This window comes from Lagopus leucura, unplaced genomic scaffold, assembly GCF_019238085.1.
Source record: "Lagopus leucura isolate 7727_CA_CO unplaced genomic scaffold, USGS_WTPT01 Super-Scaffold_100039, whole genome shotgun sequence".
NCBI classification, from domain to species: Eukaryota; Metazoa; Chordata; class Aves; order Galliformes; family Phasianidae; genus Lagopus; species Lagopus leucura.
In genome coordinates this window covers 1,295,790-1,321,546 of record NW_024962288.1, presented here as the reverse complement: position 1 = coordinate 1,321,546, position 25,757 = coordinate 1,295,790, and the positions used below count along the sequence as shown (strand labels likewise).

At 48.4% G+C, this 25,757-nt stretch overlaps 2 protein-coding genes across 2 annotated transcripts; one reads left to right on the top strand and one right to left on the bottom strand.

The window, feature by feature from the left end:
* Nucleotides 1-664: 664 nt before the first annotated feature.
* On the top strand, nt 665-8,209 carry GDAP1L1 (ganglioside induced differentiation associated protein 1 like 1). Its single transcript, XM_042883616.1, has 5 exons — nt 665-882; nt 2,962-3,135; nt 5,192-5,289; nt 5,392-5,506; nt 7,833-8,209. Exons 1-5 carry the CDS (start codon nt 744-746, stop codon nt 8,174-8,176), a joined length of 870 nt encoding a protein of 289 aa, XP_042739550.1. The 5' UTR covers nt 665-743; the 3' UTR covers nt 8,177-8,209.
* A 7,887-nt stretch (nt 8,210-16,096) lies between these two features.
* FITM2 (fat storage inducing transmembrane protein 2) lies at nt 16,097-20,725 on the bottom strand. The gene is made up of 2 exons (XM_042883617.1): nt 20,542-20,725; nt 16,097-18,797 (listed from the first exon to the last, which is right to left on the bottom strand). The coding sequence occupies exons 1-2, from the start codon at nt 20,712-20,714 to the stop codon at nt 18,155-18,157; spliced, it is 816 nt and encodes a 271-aa protein (XP_042739551.1). The 5' UTR covers nt 20,715-20,725; the 3' UTR covers nt 16,097-18,154.
* Nucleotides 20,726-25,757: the final 5,032 nt, after the last annotated feature.

Below are 25,757 nucleotides of genomic sequence, written 5' to 3'. Positions count from 1 at the left end.
TGGTGGCAGCCGAGAGCCTCGTAGAATCCTTAAGGTTGGGAAAGAGCTCTAAGCAGAGAGGAGGGGGAAACCAGGCACCGGGGCGCCAAGGGGTTGCAGAGGGCTGTGTGATGTCCCTGGGTGGCTGCTGTATGGGAAATGCATGGGGACAAAGGGGCAATGCGTGGCTCCAGCAGGGAAAAGGGGAACAAAATCCCCCATTGAACTCTGCTTGCTGCCAGGACTCCCCGGAGCACAGCAAGTGCCTGGAATCCTCCCCAAAGCAAAGCCTTTCTCCTGCTCAAGACGTGCCCAGAAAAGCCAGAGCCCAACCCCAAGAGAAGGACATACCTGAGTTATGGCGTGGGCTTCCTCCAGCCGAGCTGCAGCACCCAGTGCAAGCAAGGGGCAGCATCACTTCAGCCTCCTCTTCCTCGGGTCTGTGCTGCTGCTCTCTCTGACCACCCACACCTGGGGGCTGAGGGCTGCCGTTCAGCCCTCCCAGAGCCCTCACCCCAGCTGCTGTTGCAGCGCCACGGGCCAGACAGAGGCGACCCTGCAAAGTTCGGGCGGTTGTGGGTCTCCTTTGGGACGTTCCCTCCACTGCCAGGAACGGAGATCCTCACTCAGCTGCCTGCCTGGATTCTGCAGTGCGCTCAGGGCACTTGTGGGGCTGTGGGGCTGAGCTGTCCCTCTGTGCCCCGCTGCAGGTGCGCTTGGTCATCGCTGAGAAGGGGCTGCCCTGCGAGGAGCGCGATGTCAGCATGCCGCTGCTGGAGCACAAGGAGCCCTGGTTCATGCGGCTCAACCTGGGCGAGGAGGTGCCCGTCATCATCCACCGGGACAACATCATCAGTGACTACAACCAGATCATCGACTACATGGAGAGGAACTTCACAGGAGGTAACGGGGGCACAGCTGCGTGCCGGGCTTCGTCTCAGCACAAACCTAGGGCAGATTTGAATGTCGGTGGCCAAATGCACCCATTTCCTCCCACAAAGGTTTGGCTCGCCCACGTCCAATTCTCACGCTTTCCTATCAAAATGAAGGATTTCCAGCAGAAATCCTCAGACATCCCTTGCAAATCCTGCAAGGGGGATTTGGGAGAGCTGCAGCTGGGTTTGCCCTTCTGTCCTAGACTCTATGCTCCCAAACTGAACCACTCCTCCCATCTCCATGGCTTGGGGAGCCCATGGTGTGCGGTGGCATCTCACCAGGCTCTGCACGCTGGGGACAGAGTGACAGAGATCCAGAGGAAGGGACGGCTGAGAGGGAACTCCTGTGTCCTCCCCTTGGAGCAGGGCTGAAGCTGGGACGCTGAGGTCCAAGGCCGCTCCTCACGCAGCTGCTTTGGCAAGTAGCATCTCCAGCCCCTTAGTCCATGTCATCCCAGATCTGCAGGCTGCCACGCTGGGATGCTCCGCTGGGAGACTTCAAAGCCCAGCACGGAGCTTTGGCTGTGGCATCAAGACTCTCGCCCCAGCATCCACCAGCCTTGCGGCGGAGGCATCAAAAACATCTCTAAATAGCTCCCCAAGCACAGGCACCATGCCAGCTCAGCTGCTGTCCTCTCTCGGCCCGGCCGCCATCGTGCTCAGCAGAGGTGCCGCACTTCCTTGCCGCTGGGATGGCAGACAGACAGACAGACACCAGAGCCCCACAGAGGAGCCCTCACAGCAGCGGCCCCACGGATGGGGCAGCCCCGCGTCCCTGGTGCACACTGCTGCGTGGGGCTGCAGTCCTCACATTGCTCCGTGCTGCTGCCCGGTCCCTACGGAGAGCAGCTGACCCGGCATATGTTGGCAGCACGCTGTCCCCAGCAGGGGATGTGGGCTGACGTGGCGGCAGGGAACAGCTCTGAGCACGCTGGGGATTCATGGCTCTAGCAGGAGACACTGCGCTCTGTTTTGGGGGAACAATCAGCAGTGTGCCATGCACTTGTGGTTGGAAGCCAGCCGAGCTACCGGCTCAATTTCTCCTGTCTCTTCCCTTGCCCTCCAAAACATTGAAAGTATTTATCTTCAAGAGTTGGCAACAAAATCTTTCCGCTGTCAGTTATGTTTTCTTGCCACAGCAGAACACTGTGCTCCCTCCCCACTGCTCTGGAAAAACTCCTGCCCTTGAGGTTTTGCAGCCAGGTGCATGGCCTCACCTTCCCACTGAGAAGTGCCATGTAGGAAAACCTGCGAAGAGGAAGGATGTCTCCCTTCCGCACCTGTTCTGTTTTAGGGCCTTCATCCACCCATGTTAAGTGGGAAGGGCATCATCAGGATGTCCCTGTTTTGCTGCAAGGAGGTAGAACTCACCTTGCAGCAATGCTCAGAGTGTGGAAATCCTGTGTAAGGAAGTATGCTCACAGCTTCCAGGAATGAAAGTACTGACTTTTTCTGCTGGTGACACTGAGGTCAGCCAACAGCAAAGGATGACTGCTTGGCCAGTCTTGCAGTGGGGCCAGAGCCATCACTTCAGTTCCTTAGTTAAGCAGCAGCATTGGCCACATCTGCAAAAGTCCATCAGCTGCTGTGAGCTTTGCTAGCTCCAGCTGCTGGCTTGTGGAGAGCCCTGTTCTGCAGACAGCCCAGCTCGGAATCTCAGCAGTAAATTCACCCACTACCTGTTAACTATCCACAGAAGTCATAAACATTTATGATCCCATAAGGAAAACCTCCTGATGTTCTTGGGGGAGACAAGAGCAATGTTTCCCTCCTGCTGCCATCCGCTGTGTATTCTGAGCTGTAAACATAATAAAAAAGAGCACAATACAAACTGCCACCCCACCAAGGTGAATAAAACCCAACAAACCGAGGAGGTGCAGAGCCCTGGGGAGAAGATAGTCCTGGCACTGAGGGAGATATGTTCAGCTCTTTGTTTTGTCATCCACTCCTTTGTAACCCATATGGAATGGTCTCCGCTATGTGACCATGAGCACCTGTCCCCAAAAGTTCCAGCACCTCTAACACATTTTCAATTTGCCCCTTCCAGAGAACGTCCCCCAGCTGATCCCTGAACCCGGGACCCTGCTGCACTCGCGGGTGTTGCAGTACCGGGAGCTGCTGGACTCACTGCCCATGGATGCCTACACACACGGCTGCATTCTGCACCCCGAGCTCACCACCGACTCCATGATCCCAAAGTACGCGACCGCTGAGATCCGCAGTAAGTCACCTCTGGGGCAGGGAGCCGGCAGGATTCCGGCCTCTGCACATCTGGTAGGCTCCGTCTGCAGGCAGCTCCCATAATAAACACCTGCTCCCCTGTGAGTTACCAGCCAAGGACATTGGCTGCTATTCTGGCTGAGAGGCTCAGAGTACCTCTGTAGGAACAGAGAACCCCAACAGCCACTGCAGGCTCCTGGTGGAAAACAGGGAGCTTTGCTATTTTGTGGCAGTGTAGAGCCTACTGCTGGCTGCACCCACACCCATACTGGCAGAGCCAAGCTCTCATTCACAGGAACAAGGATGGAGACAGATGGTGCCTGCCAGGAGGAGGTTAGCCCAGCTTGGGGCAATTTATTGCAGCCCTAAAGTGTTACTCTGCATTTTGTATCCTCTTCTGCCATTTACCCTGCTCCCTTCCCTCAATGGAGCTCCCTTACACGAGACCCTTCCCGACCTTCTGATGCCCTGATGGAGCCAAGGCAATGAAATGCTGAATTTCCCTGCTGATAATGCTGGCAGCACAGATATGATTTGCAAAGGCAGCAAACACGCATGATACAAACCCAAACCTGCCAGCACTGCTGCGCTCCCGGCCCAAGCACGGCCACCCTCCTGGCCAGCCCTGCTCCTGCTCCGCAGCCCCAAGTGCTGTACCTGGGCAGGTGGATGCGCACAGCTGAGCCCAGGGACCCCCCTCATTGGAGTGGGGATGCACACGGTGACAGCACGGCTCTGATCTCCAAGGCTGCAGCCAGTTTGACTCCCCAGAGCCTCTGCATGCAGCCAGAGCTGGAACCTGGGATTTGTGGGATTAAAATGACACAGGGCAGGCCAGGACCCTGACTCAGGCACAGGGGTACCCACGGCCCTGTCCTGCATCCTTGGCCTTCAGGCTCCTGTGATGTGGGTTCCCTCCCAGACCCCTTCCACCGTTCACCAGTGGGCTGCCAGTGGGGCTGCACCCTGCACATGAACACGGCTCCCTCTGGCTCTGCCACAGAGACAGGGGAAGGCAGGCCCTGATTTGCAGACCAGCTCTGCATCTTGCTGATGTTGTAATAATTTCCAGGAAAAAAATCAGAGTAAGGTGCAGGACAGGGAAAAAGCAGCTTGGTAGCTCTGGGCAGGCAGAGGCAAACCCTCAAGGCTGAAAATGGGAACAGAGCAGAGGTGCTGGAAGACTCCCATCCATGGAGATTGAGTACCTTTTCCTCTCCCTCGTACCTTTTCTTACCAAATCCCTACATCTGTGCACTGCACAGCGGGGAGGAGGCTGCCCTGTGCAAGGAGCTCTTGCAGCAGGCAGTCTCTGTTGTTCTGGGCTTGTGTGAACACATTTGCTGGTGTTTAGCAATTAGCAGCTGGTGCAATAAACCAAAACCTGATCTGTGCAGCACACTCTAAACCTCAGCAGCAGCCCAGGCCATGCCAGGGGAACTAGGATCTGAATTTTACTCTGGCCCCGAGCCTCGCTGTTGGGAAAGGCCTGGCAGACAGTGAGGCTGAACCAAACACCAGCTACGCTGCTTAAATCCAACCCCACCCTTGGTTTTGTTGTCATCTCTCCCATCAGTGCTTTGGGACAGACACCCGTTTTCTTCCTGGTGTTGCATCACACAGCCCACCGAATGGGGCTGATCTGTGCTTCTCCCAGCAGAGATGGGAAAAGCCGCTCCAGGGGAAGCTAAGCCACACAGTCTATTCTTTTTTAACACAGAGGAACAGCACTTCAAAGCTATTTAATGCATCAAAAAGTCTCATTTTCAAACAAAACAGCGGGATTGTGCCTGCAAATCCCTCTTAATTAAGCTCTCTGAAGGGAGCTCAGCTGCTTCCCAGGCTAACCTGTGGGATGGGAGTACTCCAAAGCTGCACTTCCAGCCTGCTGAACAAACCATTTTCCTGCTGTAAAAGTTGGCAAGGCTGCGGCTCACCAGGGAATACTCCAGTAGGCTCAGCTCCTGCCTGCCCTCAGCTCGTCCCTGCCCTCACACACAGCCAGCAGCTCCGGGTGGGAGGACAGACCCTGCAGCCCCTCTGTCTATCTCCCCCAGGGCATTTGGCTAATGCCAGCACGGAACTGATGAAGCTGGACCACGAGGAGGAACCACCACTGACAGAGCCATACCTCTCCAAGCAGAAGAAGCTCATGGTGAGTTGGCCAGAGCCGCACGAGGCTCTTTGGTGGTGGGCATGACTGTGGGGATGCATAGCCATCAGTCCATCCATCCATGTCACCACTGCTCTCCACCAGGCCAAGATCCTGGAGCACGACAATGTGAATTACTTGAAGAAAATCCTGGGGGAGCTGGGGATGGTGCTGGACCAGATCGAGGCTGAGCTGGAGAAGAGGAAGCTGGAGTACCAAGGTAGGTGCTGGATGGTGTTCAGACAGTGTGCTGCTTTGGGGATGGCCGATGGCTCTGCACACTGTGAAAGCCCACACGGAGTTCCATGGGGCTTGCACTGACAGTAGAGGGGCTGCTGCAGACCATTTGGGGCTCTCGCATTTAGGGCACGCAGCTGTTATTTCCTTGCTGACCTCCAGGTAGCCCCTCCACCTTGCAGCTTTGCTCCTCCTAGCTGCTTTGCAGGAGCTCTGCAGTCACTGCAGCATGGTGACACGTCCCACGTTCCACAGTGACCCACCAACCGGCCGCTAACCCTGCGGTCCTGTTCTGTGCCCATTGCCTCCATGGGGGGAGGAGGATTCAGCATCGTGCCACCACAGATGTGTGTCACCTGCAAGTCTTCTCTGCCTGCCCACCTCCCCAGGCTCCCAGCGCTCAGCACTGGGCTGTGGCACATGGCGGGGAGCCTGGTGGCACTGAGGAGCCCAGTGAGGTGGAAGCTCGTGCGTCAGTCAGCAGCAGGAGGGCTGGAGTGGCTGCGGCCTGCCCTGACCTCAAACAAACACCGCCGAGCACCCGCCGAGAGCCGTCCCACAGCCCTGGCAGCACAGGCACAGCTGCGCATCGCTTGTCCCACCGTCACCTCAGCATCCCTCTGGAGCAGGGCTCCTAACCCCGGGACAGCTGACGATGGCAGGGATGGAGCACAGCCCAGAGGTGTTAACAAGGGGCAGCCCCACAGCCGGCCCTATGTGGGGAGCCGTGCGTCATGGGGCCCACAAGCACAGCACAGGGCTGCAGCGTGCCCTGAGGTCTCAATGCGGCACCAGGCAGCGGCTTAATTGCATCCAGCAGGCAACCTCACTGACTGACCTGAGGGCTGGTGGGGATTCAGCAGGATTCTGTCTCATTAGGTGCCCTCTGCAGAGCTGCTCCAGCCAGGTGCGGTGCCCCCCACTTCCAGGTCCTCCACCTGCCAGCCCCAGGGCCACGCAGCCTGCAGCAGGCTCCGGCTGTAGCACCCCACAATTTATTAGCCACTGAAAATATTTATTGACTAATTAGGCCTAGGCAATCTGTCCACTCAGGCTGTGCCTCTGGCACGATTAGGCAGGCTGCCAGGCTGGTACAAACGAGGCCTGCTAATTACCAATAACTCTCATGGCCTGGCCCCGCAGGCAGCTGAGCTTCAGTTGTGCCTGAGCACAGGGCTGCCTCCAGGCACCAGCCTTCCACCCCGTCTGTTAAGCAGAGCCTCACACAGCAATACTAGCTGCTCAGGGCAGTGGAGGAGAGCCAAAATAAAGGATTTGGTGCAAAGCATCCCAGGTTTTAAGGTGGGTGCAGAGCACAGATCCCTATCCCTATGGCCAGCAGCAGATCCCACCTTCCCTTCCCAGCACATCTCAGCATTTTGGGGTCTCCTTTTCATTTAGATCCTACAAAGGAGGATAATGTTTCTCTGCAGCCCAGAGAGAGCAGGAACTGGATTTCTTCCCACGTACTTCTGCTTCTGAGATTTGCTGGGCGGGTGCTGAGCAGCATCCCAGCTCCACTGCTTGCTTGCAAAGTATAACAAGCAGGGATATCCAAGGCACAGCTCTATGCAGTGGACAGCCGGGTTTTGTGCCCCTTCTGTAGTTCTTTCCTTTCCTGTACCTCCCTTTATTTCCTCCTTGTTAGCAGGAAATAACCTGAGCCAGCTTCTTCCAGCATGCTTTTTCATGGACATATCCTGGATGAGGTTGTTTCCAGGCTCACCACTATCAGGGACTATCAGTGCTGTGATACCTTCTCTCATGCCCAGCACTCACACGAGCTGTGCCTGTACCCAAAACCTGGTTTGTGGCACTGAAGCAATTTGGTGTCCCAGTGCTAGAGAGGGGACTGAGTCAGGACCTCCCCAACAGCATGCAGGGAGAGCAGCCAGGCTGGGCCAGCAGATGGTTTTGATTCCCAAGGATTTCTCACATCCCTAAAATAGGACCGTGTTACTGTGTCAAACAGCTTGCATCGCCCAGCAGCAGCCAAGGACAAATGCTGTTGCTCTCTCTGAGCATTAATGCAGCAAAGTGGTCACTGAGCCACAACACAGCTATTTTGTAGATATTGATTTGTGTCTCCATGCGGGTTATAAATGCCCGTTGCACGTTCCCAGCTTTGTGGCACCACGTGGCCTCCTAACAGATAAGGTCTGGTCTTCTGGGAGGACGTCACAGTGCTCAGAAAAGGATTTGGAGTCTAATCCAAAACCTCCTGCCTTTGTGGAGCTTTTGAGCAAGCCTTTAAGCATCCATCCAAAGATCTGTTCTCATCCTTCCTCTTCTGTCATTTGTTTCTCCAGGGCAGAAGTGTGAACTTTGGCTCTGCGGATGTGTCTTTACCTTGGCCGATATCTTGTTAGGAGCTACCCTGCATCGCCTCAAGTTTCTAGGACTCTCTAAGAAATACTGGGAAGATGGCAGCAGACCTAACCTACAGTCCTTCTTTGACAGGATACAGAAACGCTTTGCCTTCAGGAAAGTCTTGGGAGACATACATACCACGCTGCTCTCTGCAGTGGTACCCAATGCCTTCAGGCTGGTCAAGCGGAAACCTCCCTCCTTCTTTGGAGCCTCCTTCCTGATGGGATCTCTGGGGGGAATGGGATATTTTGCTTACTGGTACTTAAAGAAAAAATACATCTAATGCTGGCAGCTTGGTGTTTAGATTGGTGTCTCTGTGCTGTGTGAAATTATGACGAAGCCTCAGTAACTGTAATGAAATTTGAGGCAAGGTATGAATAATAATATTGTTTAATGTAACATTCCATAGTCTAGAAGTAGAAAAGTATACTGCAAGGAAATAACAGCAACAAAAATGCATCAACTTGTAAATGCCTTTTTAGGTTTAAGTATTCCACTCCAGTGGGAGGCTTGGGGGCTGGCCTGGCTCCCCGTGCCCACTGGGAAGCACTGCGGGTGCAATTCCAGGGGAGATGGGCACCCTGAGGAGCTCCCAACACCCAGGTTAACAGTGGGACTTGGATACTCAGCCCTGTTTGTGTTTCCAGAGTGTTCACCGGCCACATTTCACGTATACTAGTGGGGACTTTCTTCTTCTACAAGCCAGTGTTATGCTCGAAGGCTTTTCTGGGGCAGGGTGCAGTAGCTGGTCACGGTGAAGGTGGATTTGCATTCTTCAATTACCCTTTTTTTTGTGGTTTTTTTTTAATGATTTTCATCAGAAAGAATATTTGTATGGAGCTGCTCTTGGCATACATCCACTTTGTATGTCTGGTTTTGGTGGGCTCTTTTTAAAAAAGAATTTGATGCCTGTCTTTAACTGCCACGTTTTTCTCCTGACATGAATGATTTTGACTTCCACCCTGAGCTTTGGCACACGAAGGAGATCCTTGTTTTAGCCTTTTGCCTCCATCTTGAGTTTCCTTTCATGGATTTGCAAAGCATCTTTCACCGCCTGAGCATATCTGGACTCTGACCAAGGACCACCATTTCCAGAACTGTCTGGAAAAGTGTTCCAGCACTTATCTGAAGACGCTTTGGCTTTCTCTTCTGCTGGGGGCTCCTTTCTGTCATTTTCTCGCTGTTTGTTTTCTTAGAGACACTTTGCACAGAATCACATTTATGACTTTTTTGTGCCTTTTGCATGTTGGAAAGAATGATGGGCCTCACTGCTACTCATGCTTTGAAAACTGAGATCTTCAATAAACCGTATGGGAGGAGTAACTGCTTCACATTGCTAAGTGCGTTCAACAAACTTCCAGTCTAATTTCAGAGCATGCCCACGTGCAGCAGGATGTGCAGGTGGTTTGTGCTTTTCCTTTTGCGTTGTATCGGTATAAAATTTGCATGGAAACAAAGCTTATTCCTCTGGCAAGGCACTGATTTCAGTAAGCACTCTTCTGGCTGGTTTTCAGAGCGTTCTGGTGATCCCTCGAGTAACGCTGCATTTGTAGGCTTGGGGACGTATGCCGAGTGTGGCTGAAGCAATACGCGTGGCAATGCCTCCAACTCAAAGGTGATCTTTCTGTCCTGCAAAGTGGCAGCATTTCCCAGGAGCTTTGGTTCTTGATACCAGCTGGCAGTCATGGAATTGTGAATGCTGAGCGGGAGTTACGGGAGCTGAACATGCGGGGAGGGACCAGACAAAAGCAAAATGCACACGTTTGAACTGTGTTTGTCGTGATTGTATGGGGCTGGTCTGACCTACTTCTAGAACACAATCTGTGCAGCTGCAAAGGCACTGTGTTACACATTGCCCCCAGTGACACTACTGGTGTGTGAGAACCCACATCCACCACCTGTGCAGGCACCTATAGCTAAGGCTATTGAGTGAAACATCAGACATGTTCCCTCAAATATGGTTACCAATTTGGTCCATGGCATCAGTGACTTCAGGGAAAAAATAGGTTTTTTGCTTCTTTTTGAAGAGGGAAACAGGGGGGTTCCATGAGGCCATCTCTGTTGTTAATCTGAACGGTGTAAGAACATAACGATGTCCATGACATTACATTCCCCAAAATACATTGCATACACCAAAACAAAACCCTTACCATGGATTTCACCCCTTCCCCTTTGTAAGCTGCTCTACGGACACGTTCCCTGGTGATCTCCAAGAGCCAATTAAATATACACACCAAATGTAGAAAGGAATTGTAATTGGGCTAAAAAGCTACAAAACTCAGAAAGAACAAGAACAAATACTCTCACAGAGCAAATAAAAACACTGGACAAAATAGGTGCTGGTTTTGTTGCAGAGCACTCTGTTATAACTCAGCCATCACAAGAACACCAGGCAAAGCCAGTATCTAGAGCAATGCACAGCTCAGACCAAAATGTGACAGCTGACTCCTGTATTGCTTCATGCTTTGCTGGAAAGCCACAGATGCTGTGGTGATGAGTTTTGTACAGGCTGATCAGTACTGCTCACAAACAAGTCTTTGTTTCGGACCAAATAAAAGAAAAATCAGTGAAGACAGTGCAACTCTCTCCTGCTGAGCCTTGTTTCCCTACCTTGGTAATGAAAAAACACCACAAGTTTTCTCCAGGGAAAAGCAATCTCCAGGAGCGATAAAAGGCAATTACAGTGACAGCAGAGGCTGGACTGATGTTAAGGACCATGCTGAAATGAACCAGGAGATGAATGTCACCACCCCAATCGATCCAGATTAGTGACTTACTATGAAGTAGCCCTGTGGTGATTACAGGCTGTCGTAATAAGAGGTTGCTTTCTCTCTAGCTGATCTAAGCCTCATCAGTCTTCTCCTTTCCATTAGTTTCATTTAAAATTGGAGCACCATTGTACACCCCCGTAAGCCTGGCGCTGACCCAGCGGTCCCTGCCTGAGGCAATTTCTACACAAAGAAACATAGAAGTGATAGAGAAAATCCATGTTCTTACTCCAGAACTTCATGCTCTGCACTCAGCAAGGGGTGGGCAGCAGCACCCAAGGGGTAAGGCTGGAAGCTAAGGTACCCTGACATACAGGGTTTGTTTGCAGCAACCACCTGCTGTTGGATACCTTACAATTTGCTGCTGACCAATTCTGTGGCAGCCTGCTGTCACTGATGCACTGCCGTAGCTGCATGAAACAGAACGAACAACTTGTGCTGTATCATCCTGCACCACATTCCTGTGCACCTGATCCAGCCCCGTTCACAGCCCTCCTTGCCTTTCACGCACCAAATCCCAGCCTAGCACTGAGGAACCTCTTCACCCTGTATGTCAAGATGTTTCTAGCCTTCAAAATCTCTCAGCTTTAGAAGCAATCATGCTTTAGGCTCCTAAAGGCTGTAAAAACTTTAACATGTGCTAAAATGCTGAACTGGTAATTACAAGAGGGAAGATAAGTCACTATTTGTCAAATCCAAACCCTTCTGAACACCTCAGATGGAGCTCCATGCCACTGAGTGAGCTGTGGGTACCCAAATCACTTCTTCACTCCCAGGCCTCCTTTTCAATAGTAAAACTATGGTTTCTGAAATCTTTCTACTCCTACAAGTTTTGCTCAAAAGAATCAATTAATAACATTAAAATTGTGTGGTCAGTGCTATGCCTGGCTGACAGCCTCCCCCTCTGCTTGTCAAGGCGTGGGGAAGACCTCTTCATGCAGAATCAGTTTTCAAAACAAAGCTTGTCAGAGAACAAAGAACAGAGCACACAGCCTAAGCCTGCCTGTCACAAGTTGCCAAAGAAACCGAGATCAAGGACTAAGATTACCTAGTGACCGGCTTGTGGCCCTGCAGGAGATTAATTACTGAGCCTTGCTGTGTTTCTGGATGAAAAAGTATCCTTACCACCCAACTGGAGGCTAGGAGCTTTCATCTCCCAGCTAAAGAGAAGAGAGGTTGGTGTAAGAGCTGCTCCTTCAAGCAAGAGGAGGGTATTTCTGCTGTTACAATAAATCAAGGACTTCTGCACCTGAGAATGGCAAACAGAAAACAGCAGTTCGTGCAAACACTGATACATTCACTGTCATCGAGATCAAAACCAAACCCTTTCATTATGGTCCCATAACATCCTTACGCTATTTCTTAAAGCAAGGCCTCACTGATTCAATCCTAGTGGTTTCACACAAAAGCCATTTCAACACTGGGTCTGAGGTTTTAAGCAGTAGCAAAAAGCCTTGAACTTGTATTCTCAAATAAAGCACATTTATGAGAAACAAATTTCCTTTTCTCACCCCTCATGCTGATTTCTTAATGTGCCCAAATGACATTTACTACCATTATCTTTTATTCTCCATTTTACACGCTCTCCTCTGAAGGATTAAACAGAGAAAACAGTCTGCTTTAAATGCCTCAGCGAAACAAAGAATAGCACATATGCCATAAATAATTCAGACGAACAATTGCTCTGTCAGAACACAGATGCCTATCACTGCAGCAAAGGCACGCAGCAGGAATGGGGCAAAGCAGGGGCTGCAGATACACGAGTGCTGCAGGCAGAGCTGTACGTGCAGAGGGCATTTGCCACTGCCTAAGCAAATTATTTCCATTTGGCTGCAGTGCTGAACAGTATTGATGAGTAACGCACCAACCTCCCCTCACTGCTTACACCGCTGTTTTTCTTGTCTTTTTCCTATGCACAGCGACCTACTTTCAGTTCTCCTTTTCTCTGCTCCTCTCTACCGCTCTACTCCTTCACTTTCTTCTGGCTGTCCCATTTCCCTGCCCCTGGCACTGGGCTGAGGACACACGAGCACTTCCACACGGACAGTTCAGTTGTCAGGAGCCCACGGGCTGCGGAACTGCACCAGCAAAGCACTTCTCACTTCCACCTTCTGAGAAAGAGCAGCAGAGGAACGGAGAAGAAAGTCTTGCTAAAAAACCAACAGCACAGATCAACTGCCAACTCTGAAAGCTTTTTGATAAAAATAACACTGTCCGTCCCCCTGCTTTCACTGCCTGCTCTCTCAGCCCTTTCCTAACAGCACCTTCGCTCTCCTGCGACCCAAATCCTTTTTAGCTGTAGCTGTTATCCAAATAAAGCTACTTTGCAATCAGAACGGAGTGTAACTGGGTTTGAGGGCGTGTATGAGTTCTGCAGGCACTTCACATAGGATGAGCACTTCACATAGTTCAGAGCTGCTTCACGGATCCTCTTTGCATCCCAAAGTAACGTCACTCCACTGCACGCTTCCTAGAACAGTCTTCTATTTTTACTTACCAAAAGCAATTTCCTTCCACTCCTTGACCTAAGAACCAACCACTACAGAAGAGCAAAACGGAGGATTTTTGGACTCGAAGAAAACTAAAAGAAAGCTGAAGTAATGGTGCAGTACTGAGAAAAGCTGTGATCTAAAATAACACCCAACCACTGAGCCCACCAAGCATATTTTAAATCACTGCTTGCTTTCATCATCTGCAAAAATACTCGGCAGATCCTGAGTGACACTCAGAACCAGCACAGGCCTGCTGGGTTTGAGTGCAACAATTCACGTATTAGGACAGAAACCTAACAGGCTTTGTGGCATTTGTATCATCCTTATTTTCAATTAATTTTGCATGCTTTCTTTCTGCCACAGGCAACTATTTTGAGCTGCAGCCTATTTAGCTGACTTTTCTCCAGCAGTGAGTCACGATCCCATCAGTTGCATTGCGTGCAACCTTCGGCTGCAGCTCTTCCTGGTCCTCACACAACAGAGGACACCTTACAGAACAGAACAGGATTGAGGAAGAGATTTCACAAGAGAGCTGACATTTACAATAAGGGTATGTCTATTTATTGCTCTGACATCAACAGCATTTCCCACAGATTAAATGCATTAAATTGCATCACAGAAAGAATGTGACCTAAAACTGCAAAAATGGACCTTGACTGAACAAAGAAAAATGCTTCAGAAATAAGAAAAAAGGCATCTGTATGTACTTTTATTCCAAGCTTTTCTTTATTCAGCCTCACAATCCCAGGAAGACATGCACTACAACTGCAGACCTCCTTCAGGAGACGTGTGACTGAGAAAGGGCATTTTTATGACCACTTCTTTCCCTTAAGTGAGCTCTCCTGAAAGGCTCTTCATCTTAATCACTGTGCCATATTACAGCTCCAAAGCTTTACAGAAACGTTGTTCAGGTTGTCACAAGGCACAACATGTTGCTTACGTTATGTGACAGCCAGAGGATAAATGGATAGATCTTTCAGATCAAATGTTACAACACAGTTACCTGAAATTTCAGGCACTGCAATCCATCCTGATGGCCGTTTGCATTTCTGGTTTTCCAACTTGTAATCTCTGTATTCTCACTGTGCACTAAAGCACTAAGGTCCTTTATTTCCTTCATGAGTTCAAGCACATCAGGCAGTCCTGCTTCAATAAGTGAGGCATATTCCCTTTCTCAGGTAAATTCCATTACAGTGACTGACCAACTCCTTTTAACAGTGGTTTACTATGAGTTGGGAACCACAGCAGCCTATTTCACCTTAAGCTTTGGCAGAACGGTTAAAGGAGGGGAAGACAAAAAGAGAAAGCATGCTTTTAAGCAGAGGTAAAGAGCTATTACTAATTCTGCAGTCCAGGAGGGGAGATGAAACTACGAAAAGACAAAACTCTAGGAAATGGGTTTGAGTGAACAGAGATAAGCAAGGAGCCGGAAAAGGCTGAGAAGCTGCAGGGATTTGCTTTGAGCTCCAGGAGTGCTATTGGGTGTTATTTTCCTGAGAAAGGGGACCACAAATTTGTTCAGAACTAACTGCTGATTTTCCAAGACATTCAATATATCACAGCATCCCCTACAGTTTTGCAATTAAAGTGCACCATGGGGTACAACTGGGTGTTTCTCACATTGCCATAAATCGCCATGCATCAAAACAGAAAATGAGATTGTATTATTTCAGTTGCTCCACGACCAGGGAAGCATTTACAGAGCAACTCTGCTCTGAGCAAAAACTCTCACGAGAATCCAAACATCAGTTTCAGGTATGACTGAAGTCTGAACGTCCCAATGGATCTTACAGAAGAGCTTTCCCATCTGCCTGACTTTGCCTCCTGTGACACAAACACGTGAAGGTGCCAGGAGCAAAACAAATCCTTAAGCTTTCCAATGCATTCTAGATGAAACTCCCCTCTTTACCAGCCCTACCAGAGGAGAATGTCTAAGGCACCAAGAGCAGGAACTGCCTCACACACATCAGTCAGGCCAAATGCCAGTTACACTTCAATGGATATTTGCTGTTTTTTCACTGCGTGTATTTGAGTGCTATGTCAGTAACGTGTTGGAGAGAAAAACCTCCTCAATAATTGTGCAGGTATGGAAAGACAGCTTTGCAGAAGAAGGGAAGCAGAATCTGGAATTAACTATAATGCAGAAAAGGAAGAAAAAAAAAAAAAGGAAAACAAACACCCAACCAAAACCAACCAACACCTGTGTTTCACATGTCTACAGTGGACTGCATTTAGAACCCACTATAGAACTCCTTTACCTTTAAAATGTCATACTTTCTTCTAAATACAATTTAACAGTAACTGTTGGCAGCTGAAATAAAGGATCTGCCAGTTTGATAGGAAGCACCAAATCCAGCTACTCCTACCATTTCTCTTTTGCTGCAAGCCTGAGACAGGGAGGCCACGTTTTTATTTTAATGACAGAAGTTCATCTGGGGGAGGGAGGGAGGTCAGGTAAAGGTGATGTGAAATGCATGAGCAGAAAATTGGCCATTTTGACTTCCAGTTAACTGAAAGCCAAAAGACACCAAGAAGAGGCCTGGAGCACAAGGAAACCTTGTAAGCTAACAGCTGGCACGTGATCTCTGAGAAACACGTACAGGATTTCCAAACTCATAAGGAGTATTACTGCATGGGAACTTTTCCATCTATTTCAGTGGATTAGGCTTTCACTTTGCTACAAAGAGCAACTGTTCACATCTGTGTCATCAACTGCATGGCATACGTAAGCCATCTTGTCTGGTGTTTTTGTTGGTTTTAAACCTTTATTTTTGAGAATTTGTGCCATGTTCATCTATTCAAATGCTGTGCGCTCAGACTGTCACTGATAATTCTGTATCAGCAAAAAAATCTGGGAGGCTGGATCATTCAGGGAAGCGAAGAACAACAGAAGTACCTTTACAGACACCAGAAACACCCACAAAGACACAAACACCAGAATTGTAACTGTTTTTCCATAATCATTTAAATACAGTTTGAGAATAGCCATGGCCCACGTTATTTCCATAACAAACAGTTTGTATGACACTAATCCAAAGCACAGAGAAACATGGATGCAGTGATAGCACAAAACATCTGTAGAACTGAAGATAACATCAGCAAGGCTGTTGGTTTAAATAAACTGCGTGTTTTGGTAGCAGGCCTCGTCTGTGAAGCAAAGTTACATAAAGATAACCTAAAATAGAAACTTAAATCTAATGAAATGAATCAGAAAACCTTCTGGGTATATAATCCTTTTTCACGATGAAAGAGGCTTGCAGCCTAGCTTAACTCAAGAGGGAGCAGGCTTACAGTACATCAAAAGGACTGCAAATGAATCTGCATTGTTCAAATATATTTTTAGTTCAACCCAGTATGAGTTGATCAGTGCAAATTTCCCAAAAAGTCAGCTTAAAGGCAATTGACTGCAAAGACAAAAGGAGGAACTTGATAGAAAATACTTCAACTCCTGAAAAAGCTTTTCTGCATGGTGATCTGTACTTTCTAATGCTGCAAAACAACTCAGGTTTGGCACTGGGCAGAGTGGGAAGTCAAGGGAATTCAACTTTCCCCACAGGCGAGCCACAAACACTGAATTGACGTCACTATAACTACTGCAAATACTTCCACTCATCTGCTGAAAAAGAACTGTAGAGATGGTAAAAAAAATACAAAACCACAACAAAAATGTGCCAAGGTTGACTATGCTGCATCATATTCTGTTCAACAAAACAATCAGTTTGGAGCCAAACGCTGCAGTTTGTCTCCTCTCACACTACAGCTGTGCCTACAAACCTCCTCAACTGCCTCTTTCAACACTGCAACCTTCACACAAGTTTTGTGCAACTGCAACAGGAGCAAACCTTTATAAAACCTAATAAAAAGCTTTGCAAGATAAAAACTATGCTAAACGTTTGATATGATGAGCAAACCCATCCAACTTCATACCCATTCATTATACAATGAATTATAGTGTGTTTCCAGATGCATCAGAAGCAGCCACAACTATGTGTGCAATCAAAATTAAGTAGCTTATTGACATTCATTGATAAACAAAACAAATACTGCTTCAAGCAAACCGCTTTGCAGCTCTTAGGATGAACAGTAAGTTCCATTCAATACCAAGCAGGCTACTGAGCAAGTTAAGCTAACATGTTCATAACACCAGAATTTTGCTGTTCTGGAAGAAACAGACCAGAAAGCACTCATAGTTTTATGGTGCTAAATGTGTAAGGTTAAAAAAAAAAACAAAAAACAACCAACCACCCAACTTTCTCAATAGACTTGGGATTTTTTTGTGTCCAGCATGTTACAAAACATGACTACAGTTATTTACAGTGCAAGGAGAAGGTAAGACTTGTTATTGAAGAGTTCCCTTTCCAAAGACAGGTATCACTTTCAAGTCACAGACTGCTTAAGCTGTTGTATCTCAGATTCATTCTCTTTGCTGCAGAACACGCATACACCAACTTGCCCCAAACCCTTGTTAGGTGTATTTAATACCTGATAACATGAGATGTTAGCATTTTGCAACTGAGCTTCACACTGCTTTACCAAATGAACATTGGTGGCTAAAGCCTTCTGCAATAGTTAGCAGCAGTCATTAGGAGAGACTTCCTCTAAGAAAGAACAAGTAGGAGTATTAAAAAAAAAAGACATCTGGATCATCCCTGGTATTTTGATAAAAATAGATAGAAAGAGGGAGAATTAACTTAAGGTCAGTTAAGGTCTTAAAGTGCAAAGGCCTCTGTCAGTTTTGGAAGATCTGTTCCTCTATTTATTAATGCAAGAAACAAATCCAACTTTGTATTTCTTTGTCAGTAACTCCCAGCCAAGAGCAGACCTTTTCCACTACCAATTTCTTTTTCATCATGAGCACAAAGTTTATTATCACCTCCCAGCCACCAGCTAGTAAAGGCTGTTTTCTCCAGCCCGTTACCTTGTTCCTCACGGTGGAAAGCCTGTAACCATGCCTGTACTGAACTACTCTGGCATTGAAAGAAAAATCCAAAGTTAAAAAAATTATCGGCTGTAACCGTATTTCTTTGAACTCAAAGGTACATTTGGGAGAGGCAGTCCGGGAGAAAAAGGTTTCAAGTACCAAACTCTGTATGTTGCATACCAAGCTGCCAAACCTATCAGTGCACCAAGAAGTTTTTGACTGAAATTGTGGAAATACACAGTAGTGCATAGAAACATGAACACCCAGATCATGGTGAGAAAACACAAGGACACAAAGAGGCCGTTGATAACAACACGCAGTCTTGAGTTGCGGTCTATGGACAAGCCTTCCAGCACAGCCATTTCCTCCACAATCATGAGAGTGCAGTATGAGAGCAGAAAGCAGTGCCCCGAGATATCAAAACCATCCCAGACCCCGTTGTTCCGATGGCACTCCTGCTTGGTGGCATAGAGCTGGTGAGGCTCACTGAGTTTAGTCGAGGTAATGCACGTGCCGGTGAGATTCTCGATGTACACGAAGAGTTCAGTGCACACATACCAGACAGCAGTGCCCACCAGCAGCGTGCTGAGACGCCGCAGAGCTGCCAGAATGCTCTTTGTGGAGCCGTAGAGGAACTTGCTCTTGGCAAACAGGTAGGTGGTGACTCCGATGAAAGGCAGCAGAAGCCAGAACGTCCATGCCCAAGCCACCTTGACAAAATACCTGCCAGAGAAAAGCCAAGAGAGAAACATGCACCTGTGAAACTTCATAGGAGCCTGCAGGAGGGAGCTGGGGGTGCGTGGCAGTGCTTGAACTAGCAGCCTTTCAAGGTCACTACTGAGAGCTGTCTAAATTAGGCCTATGATTCCTGCCCTCAAAGTCAAGCATAGCTAAAATCTTAACCCTCTTCTCATTGTTTCTCTTGGGTCTCAGACCTGAATAACTCCTTCACTAGGTACTTCAACTGTTCCCCAAGCAGCATTCCCTCAGACTTACAGCCTCATTCAGACTCTCAGCTGACTCACAGTACATTCAGTTCTTGCAATTGCCTTTACCCTACAAACACAGTCAACTTTGCCTTACTCAAAGAGCAGCTGCAAATAAAATTTTCTCGGCTTGCCACCCTGACCCTTGGTCTTCCCTTCCTCTTCCATCTTAAATAAACTTTGCTTCACAACCTTTCACAACCTTACCCTCTTCCTACTAAGTAAGATCCCCCAGAAAAAGGATGACTCTTTTCTCTAATCAGCTTAAGACACTTTTCCTCCATTATCACCTCATAAAACCAATGAAGTAGCATAACTTCATAGCAGGATCCATTCTTCGCTGTCTCTCCAGCCCTCCTTTGGCATACACAAATTCCCATGCCTCAAAATGCATTCCCTGCCTTGACAATTTTTGTTGTGGTGTCTATAAAATGTTGGAAACAAGCTGATGATGTGCAGCTATCCTATTTAGCAAGACATTGCCTAATTAGTTCTGCCAGTATTGCCCAACTAAGAGAAATCTTTTCAGATCTTACAACACAGCAGGTACAAATGAGCAAAGAGACCAGAGCCTCCAACCTTCTGTCTCCCACCAGCACCTTCCAACGCAGCCTGCTTCCTACCAACTGGAGACAAAGAGGAACTGTGCAGCCCCCCACTCCATACCCTTCTTGTTTCTTGAAAAATAAACTCAGTCTGTGCCCACGTTAGACACACTTTTCACTTACAAGCTCTGCATCTAACGAGCACTAACAAAGCTCTGCATTTTCATTAGGCTCCCAACAAAAGCCACCAGGGCCTTGCTCAGAGCTGTGGGGGGTGCCATCCTCACTTTACAAGAGAAAAGGCAGCAGCAATTACAGCTGCCAACACGGAATAGCAACAGAAAATAAAGTTCTTGTTTGGCTGAGAAATTCAAAAGCCAAAAAGGCTGCTAACAGGGCTAGCAACCAGCAAACCAGCAAGACATCTGGGGGGAAACTGCTTCAGAACCCATCAGTGCTGACAAACGTCCCCTACTAAAAGGCAAATGACTCTGCAGCGTGTTTTATCATACCATCTATCCCACTCAATCCATGTTCCTCCAATTGTTCTTTCCAATCACACCCAGAGACTGCCAGACGTCACCGAGCGACAAATTCAAACCAAAGCAGCACAAAGACAGCCACGAAGGAGACGGTCGGCAGCGTTACGTGCTGCTGTGCCCGCTGAGCGCGGTGCCAGGCGCTGGGAGCCGCGAACAGGCGCTGCGTGGCACAGCCCACATAGCGCACAGCGGTACCGCGCTGCCCTTACGGGAAGCCACAACGCGCCCTGTCTCTTCGCTTCCCTCTGGACCATCTCGGTAACCATCAGTTCACCCACATCCCAGGAGGAGCCAGGTTATGCGTTGCCCCCTCCCCTTCCCGGCCCACCCACGAGCACAAACCCAGGCTCCCCGCCCGGACAGTGCCCGCCCGCACAGCCCCGGCCCCGCTCACACGTTGAGCGCGTTGCGTTTGTTCTGCATGGGCGTCTCCAGCACCAGATCGGCGTCCTTGAGGGCGGACCCGAGGAAGACAAGGCCAAGCAGCAACCAAGGCAGCCGGCGGCGCACTGCCGCGGTCACCAGCCGGGCCCGCAGGCAGCGGGCGCACCGCTCCAAGCGCTCCATCGCGGCCGCCGCTCCTCCTCCCGTCCCGCCGCTCCTCCCGGCTCCTCCCGGCCGCCGTACGCGTCACGCAGAGCCCCGCCTGCCGCCCGAGCGCCCCCGCGCGGCGCCCGCCGGGCCCTGAGCCTGAGGGGGCCGGAAACAGCGGCTGTGCGCATGCGCGGGGCGGATGCGTGCATGCAGGCGACCCCTGTCGGACCGCCGCTTTAAAGCGTTGAGGGGGCGCGGGAGCTTGCAGTCTTTGAGATTAGAAGAGAGCTGCGAGGTCATGGAGTGCCGCGGGAGAGCCGCGCTGAGCAACCCGCAGTGCCGTAATTCGAGGCCTCCCTGCGCAGCCTGTGCCACTGCATCGCCTCTCTTTCTGAGAACAAATTCTTCCTTATCTCCAACCTGAACCCCGCCTTGCACACCTTAAAGCCATCACCTCTCCTTCTGTTGCTGTTACCTGGGAGCAGAGGCCGACCCCCACCTCACACAACCTCCTTCAGGGAGCTGCAGACAGCAGTAAGGTCTCCCCTGAGCCTCCTTTTCTCCAGACTGAACCATCCCAGTTCCCTCAGCCACTCCCCATAAGTCCCCACTGTGCTCAGACCCCTCACAGCCCCGTTGCCCCTCTCTGGATGCGCTCCAGGCCCCGATGTCTGTGTGGCAGTGAGGGCCCACAGCTGAGCACAGCTGAGCACAGCAGCGGTGCGGAGCCTCGCAACCTCACACCATGCCTCACTGCTCCACTTCTGAACCTTCTTCTGGGCCTTAAAACAGACAGAGAAGGTATTTCTGGAGCTCTTACTTCTCTGCCACCCATGTTTGCAGCTGAGAGCAGTGGTGCCCAGGCAGTTCTGCTGTCATTACAGTGTCTGAGACTTACTTTGTTGAACTGCTGCTGCTGTCATTTCAACTTAAAATACAAAAAATAAACAATCAGGAGAGAAATTGCTAAATGAACAAGGCCCCTTTGTTCATCTGAATGATCTCAGTAGTAAAAATGTTCTGGGCGGGGGGAAACCAGACCCCATCTGAGACAGGATTGGAAAGTTTCTTGCCAGAGAGCATTTGAAAGTTCTGTGTTTTTGCTTTTCTTTTTTCTTTTTTTTTTTCAGTCATCATCAGCAAATCTATGACAACATCTGGGCTGAAAGAGCAAAAGGATACATCAAAGTCGACTGATGCACAAGCAACTTTAGTATGTACAGATAGTTTCAGCTAAGGGAGTTATCCAGGGTAAATGGCATTTGGCGATTTATTATATGCTGTTTTTAATAGGACTGCCATGACCATGCCTAACACTTCTAGCCACAGCACTGTACCCTGAATTAGAGATGACAGGCAGCTGCGTTCACTCAAATGAGTGAGTATAACAGGGTGTGAGAGCAGGTTTTACATTGTCCAGCATTGTCTGCCTAAATCCCCTCCTGGGGGAGTCCAGCTGCCTTTGAAACTTTTCCTTCTTTGCTTCCCAGGTTTGAGTCTCTGATCTCCAGATTGTTTTCAATGCCTGTGAGCTGGAGATGGCAAGTTGCTTGGTTGGTTGCTAATGAAGCATACCGTGGTGTCTACCACATTGCAGGAAGATTCTGTAAGCTTGGCACCTGTTCCAGATGAAGGGAATTGATGGCATGGGCTGAAAATTTGTCTGTCTTCGGCTCAGCTTGAAATGTCTGAGGATTATCTCTATAAATCATGTATTCCAGCAAATGCAGTGAGCAAAGCTCAACTGGGTTCCAGGTGTCCTGCAGATTTAGAGTGAATCTGTAGTTTCATGCCATGTATTTGCTGCCACATGCACCAGTCCTTTTGAGGAGCCAATTTGTAGCTCCCTACACAGAGAAGTAGGATTTAGGCATTTTAAAACTGTAGAAAATGCTTTTACACGTAACCAGGGAAGAAGATTTATTCTAGATGGATTGTAGAAGGTTCCCAAAGAGTCCTCACAGACAACATGTCAATCTGTGTCAGGTATAAAAACACTAAATGGAGTTGTTTAGGTACAGCAGATCTGGCTGTACTTCTCTTCCTTCTTTTCCTTAAGCTTACCAAATGCCAGACTCAAGCTGAAATCTTCCAGCCCATTCAATGAAGATTAAATGGTGGTTTTTTTTGTTATTGCTGTTGTTATTTTCTAGTTGAACAAGAAGTTTAATTTGAACCAAGGCTCCAAACAATTTTGTTTTCACTGAAAAATTACATTCTGCTTTAGGGTGGTTGATAAGCATGGTGACTGCATGCCCAGTCACCCAAAGCTTAGGGCTTACTTGGACATGCAACATAGACATCACAGCAAGCTGAGCAGAGGTTTGAAGTGAATTTCAAAATGCCTTGGAAGAACATCTTCACTCCTGAGCTGTGGAAACTCTGGGAAGGAATCTTTCCTGGTCATAAAGTTCCATGATTTATCCAGTGTTTCGGTATTAATCAGAGCAAGAACACAAAACTGTTCTCTTACTAGTTTAAACAATTTATTACTGAAAAAAATTCAATTCCAGCAATTCTGTTAATCATCTGTTTCACTTGACTGCAAGCAAATCTGGCTTGCTGATGCAAGAGTACAGCATGGGTACCTTCTGCAGAGTTGAGAACTCTCATCTGGAAACACACCCTAACCTCAGTAAGCCGTCAGTGGAAAGAGATTGTAACCTATAGCAGCTCTTGCCAGGAGCCTAAGGCACATATATGCCTAATTCAAGCACTTAAAATAAGATTTGGAGAAATTCAGACCTTCCTGCAAGTCAGTGATGTTTTCCTCAGACTCTTGCTATAGCATTGCCATCTGCTGTCACCTAGATGCTGAGTAAGTGGATCTCAATATGTCACACACAGCCTCACAGATACATGCATGAGGCCCCATTCACAAGCATTTCCTTCTCACATTGGGTTTGCACGTTACAAGAAGGCAAGATTGTTACTGAGAAGTTAATTACGCCTTCAAGCCAACCATGGAGCAAATTAATGGGGTTTAGTCTTCCAGCCATTTGAGAAAGCCCAGTGGGAGCTTCAGCTGTCACAAGTGTCCTAGTGCTTCCAACTGAGCTGTTCAACACCGAGGAATAAACTGTTACAGGTTTGGCAGTTTGATGTGGAGAAACACCAAAAAGACTGAACAAACTTGTCAAAAACAGCTCAGTCAGTTTAAGTCTCTTGAATTTGATAGATAGGACCTCTAGGCACCTTTCTGTGGCAGCAACTCTTTAGCAAAGAGCCCCTCAGAGCACACTGCCAGTGCTCACACACATGGGGCTGAGTTACCCCGCTAGCAATCCCTCATTTGGACCCGGGAGACCTCTCTTTCCAGCCTGCCCTGCTGTGTCAGAGCAATACCTACAGCACGGTGCTTTCTGCCTCCATCCCCACACCACTTTGTGCTCACACAAATGCAAACCATTTGGAAGCCATGCGCTTTCAGTGGCTGTGCCACTCATTCTTTCCAAGCCTTGCTTGCTCTGTTTTCCTTGGTGAACGCTGCTCACATCTCCATGATTGATTGTGTTTGAATTTGATTGTTAAGTGTGCTGGGATGTTTGCATGAGAGCTGCTACATAAGCATAATTTGTGCTGTATTTTCTTTGCCTAATAGAAGATTAAGCTTGAAGTTGAAGATAGTTTTGGCCCTTCGCTGAGACACCATCCTTCATCTCCAGTGCTTTGAACTCTTCAGCCTCCTCTATTCACTGTCAGCTTAAAGTATGCTTTGTTCCCTTGTGTGTCAGTGATGCCTTTGAAAGACAGCCAGCACAGAGCTGCAGCAGCCTTCCCATCACAGTGACCTGGATCCTGCCTGCCTCTGGTGGCAAGGGATGCTCTTCATACGAGAGCATCTCATCACTGTTCTGCAGAACCAAGGGCTTCTCACCTGTGAGCAGGTGCTGCATTATTTACTGCAGAAAAGCTAAATTAAGGAAAAGTTGAATCAAGAAACAGAAGAGAGAAAATGCTAATTCACAACCTGTGTGGCTGCTCAAATAAATGGGAAAGGTCTTCCCCAGTCTTGAAACCCCAGACATTTTGGAAAAAATTATGGAAATCAGCCCCAGGTAATTTCCATGCAGACTTCACTACCTCCAGACCCAGCATTAAAGCTTCCACAGGTCCCTTCAAACTCTGTTCAGATGAATAGAAAGGGAATGATCTTAGCTGAAGGGAATTTTCAGCATAGTTGGTGGTTATATCCAAAGATCAAAATATTTGGGGATACGGGGCAAAGTGTAATAAAGAACCAATTCAGTTTTCAGTGGCACAAACTCGACTAGTGCTACAAATTAATACCTACTGCTAGAAATATTTATATTTCTTTCTCTGCACAGACAGATTTCAACAGAGCAGACTAATGACAGGTTTGAATTTATGGAAGAGAATGGTCTGGTGACCATGGCCCGAGCAAGGATTCAGAGAATCTGGTTTTAATTTGTGGCTCTGACAACCCCCCTCCACAGCCACGGCAAGTTCCTTAACCTCTATATTTCCATATCCTGTGTAGGAAATGGAAGCAGATATGTTTTCCTGCTTCCTGAATTTCTTTCAGAGATGTTATAGAAAGGGACAACAACTGTCTGCTCAAAAATAAGCAGAGCTGACAAAGGCGTGAAGTATTCTTTCTGCAGTGAGAATTCAACAGCCCCTTCATAGACAAAATGGAGATGAGATTGCACCTGAACTGTGTTGTGTGATTAACTATACGTGCATTCGTGCAGAAAGTGCTCCTTGTCATTCTTATCTTACCTGACCTCATAGTGCAGGGGTGATACTTGACCCAGGCTGCACTCACGTTTCGCACAGCACACGATGCTCGCCTTTTGCGTTTGCCAAAGCAAATCTTTGCTCCCAGACACCTGCACACACGAGTTAATTTGTTCTGTGTCAGCTTTTGGTGGTAGATGCTGTGCATTTTTATTTTTTTTTAATCCCTGCACATTTGATGGATGGCACTCAAAGAAACAGTTACTGGTAAGCAACTCCTGTCCAGTCAGGTGAATATTTCTGGTTGTCGCATGGGAGAAGCATTATTTATCGTTTCCATGTGTTTGCTTTCTGTAATTATCAATCACAGATTAA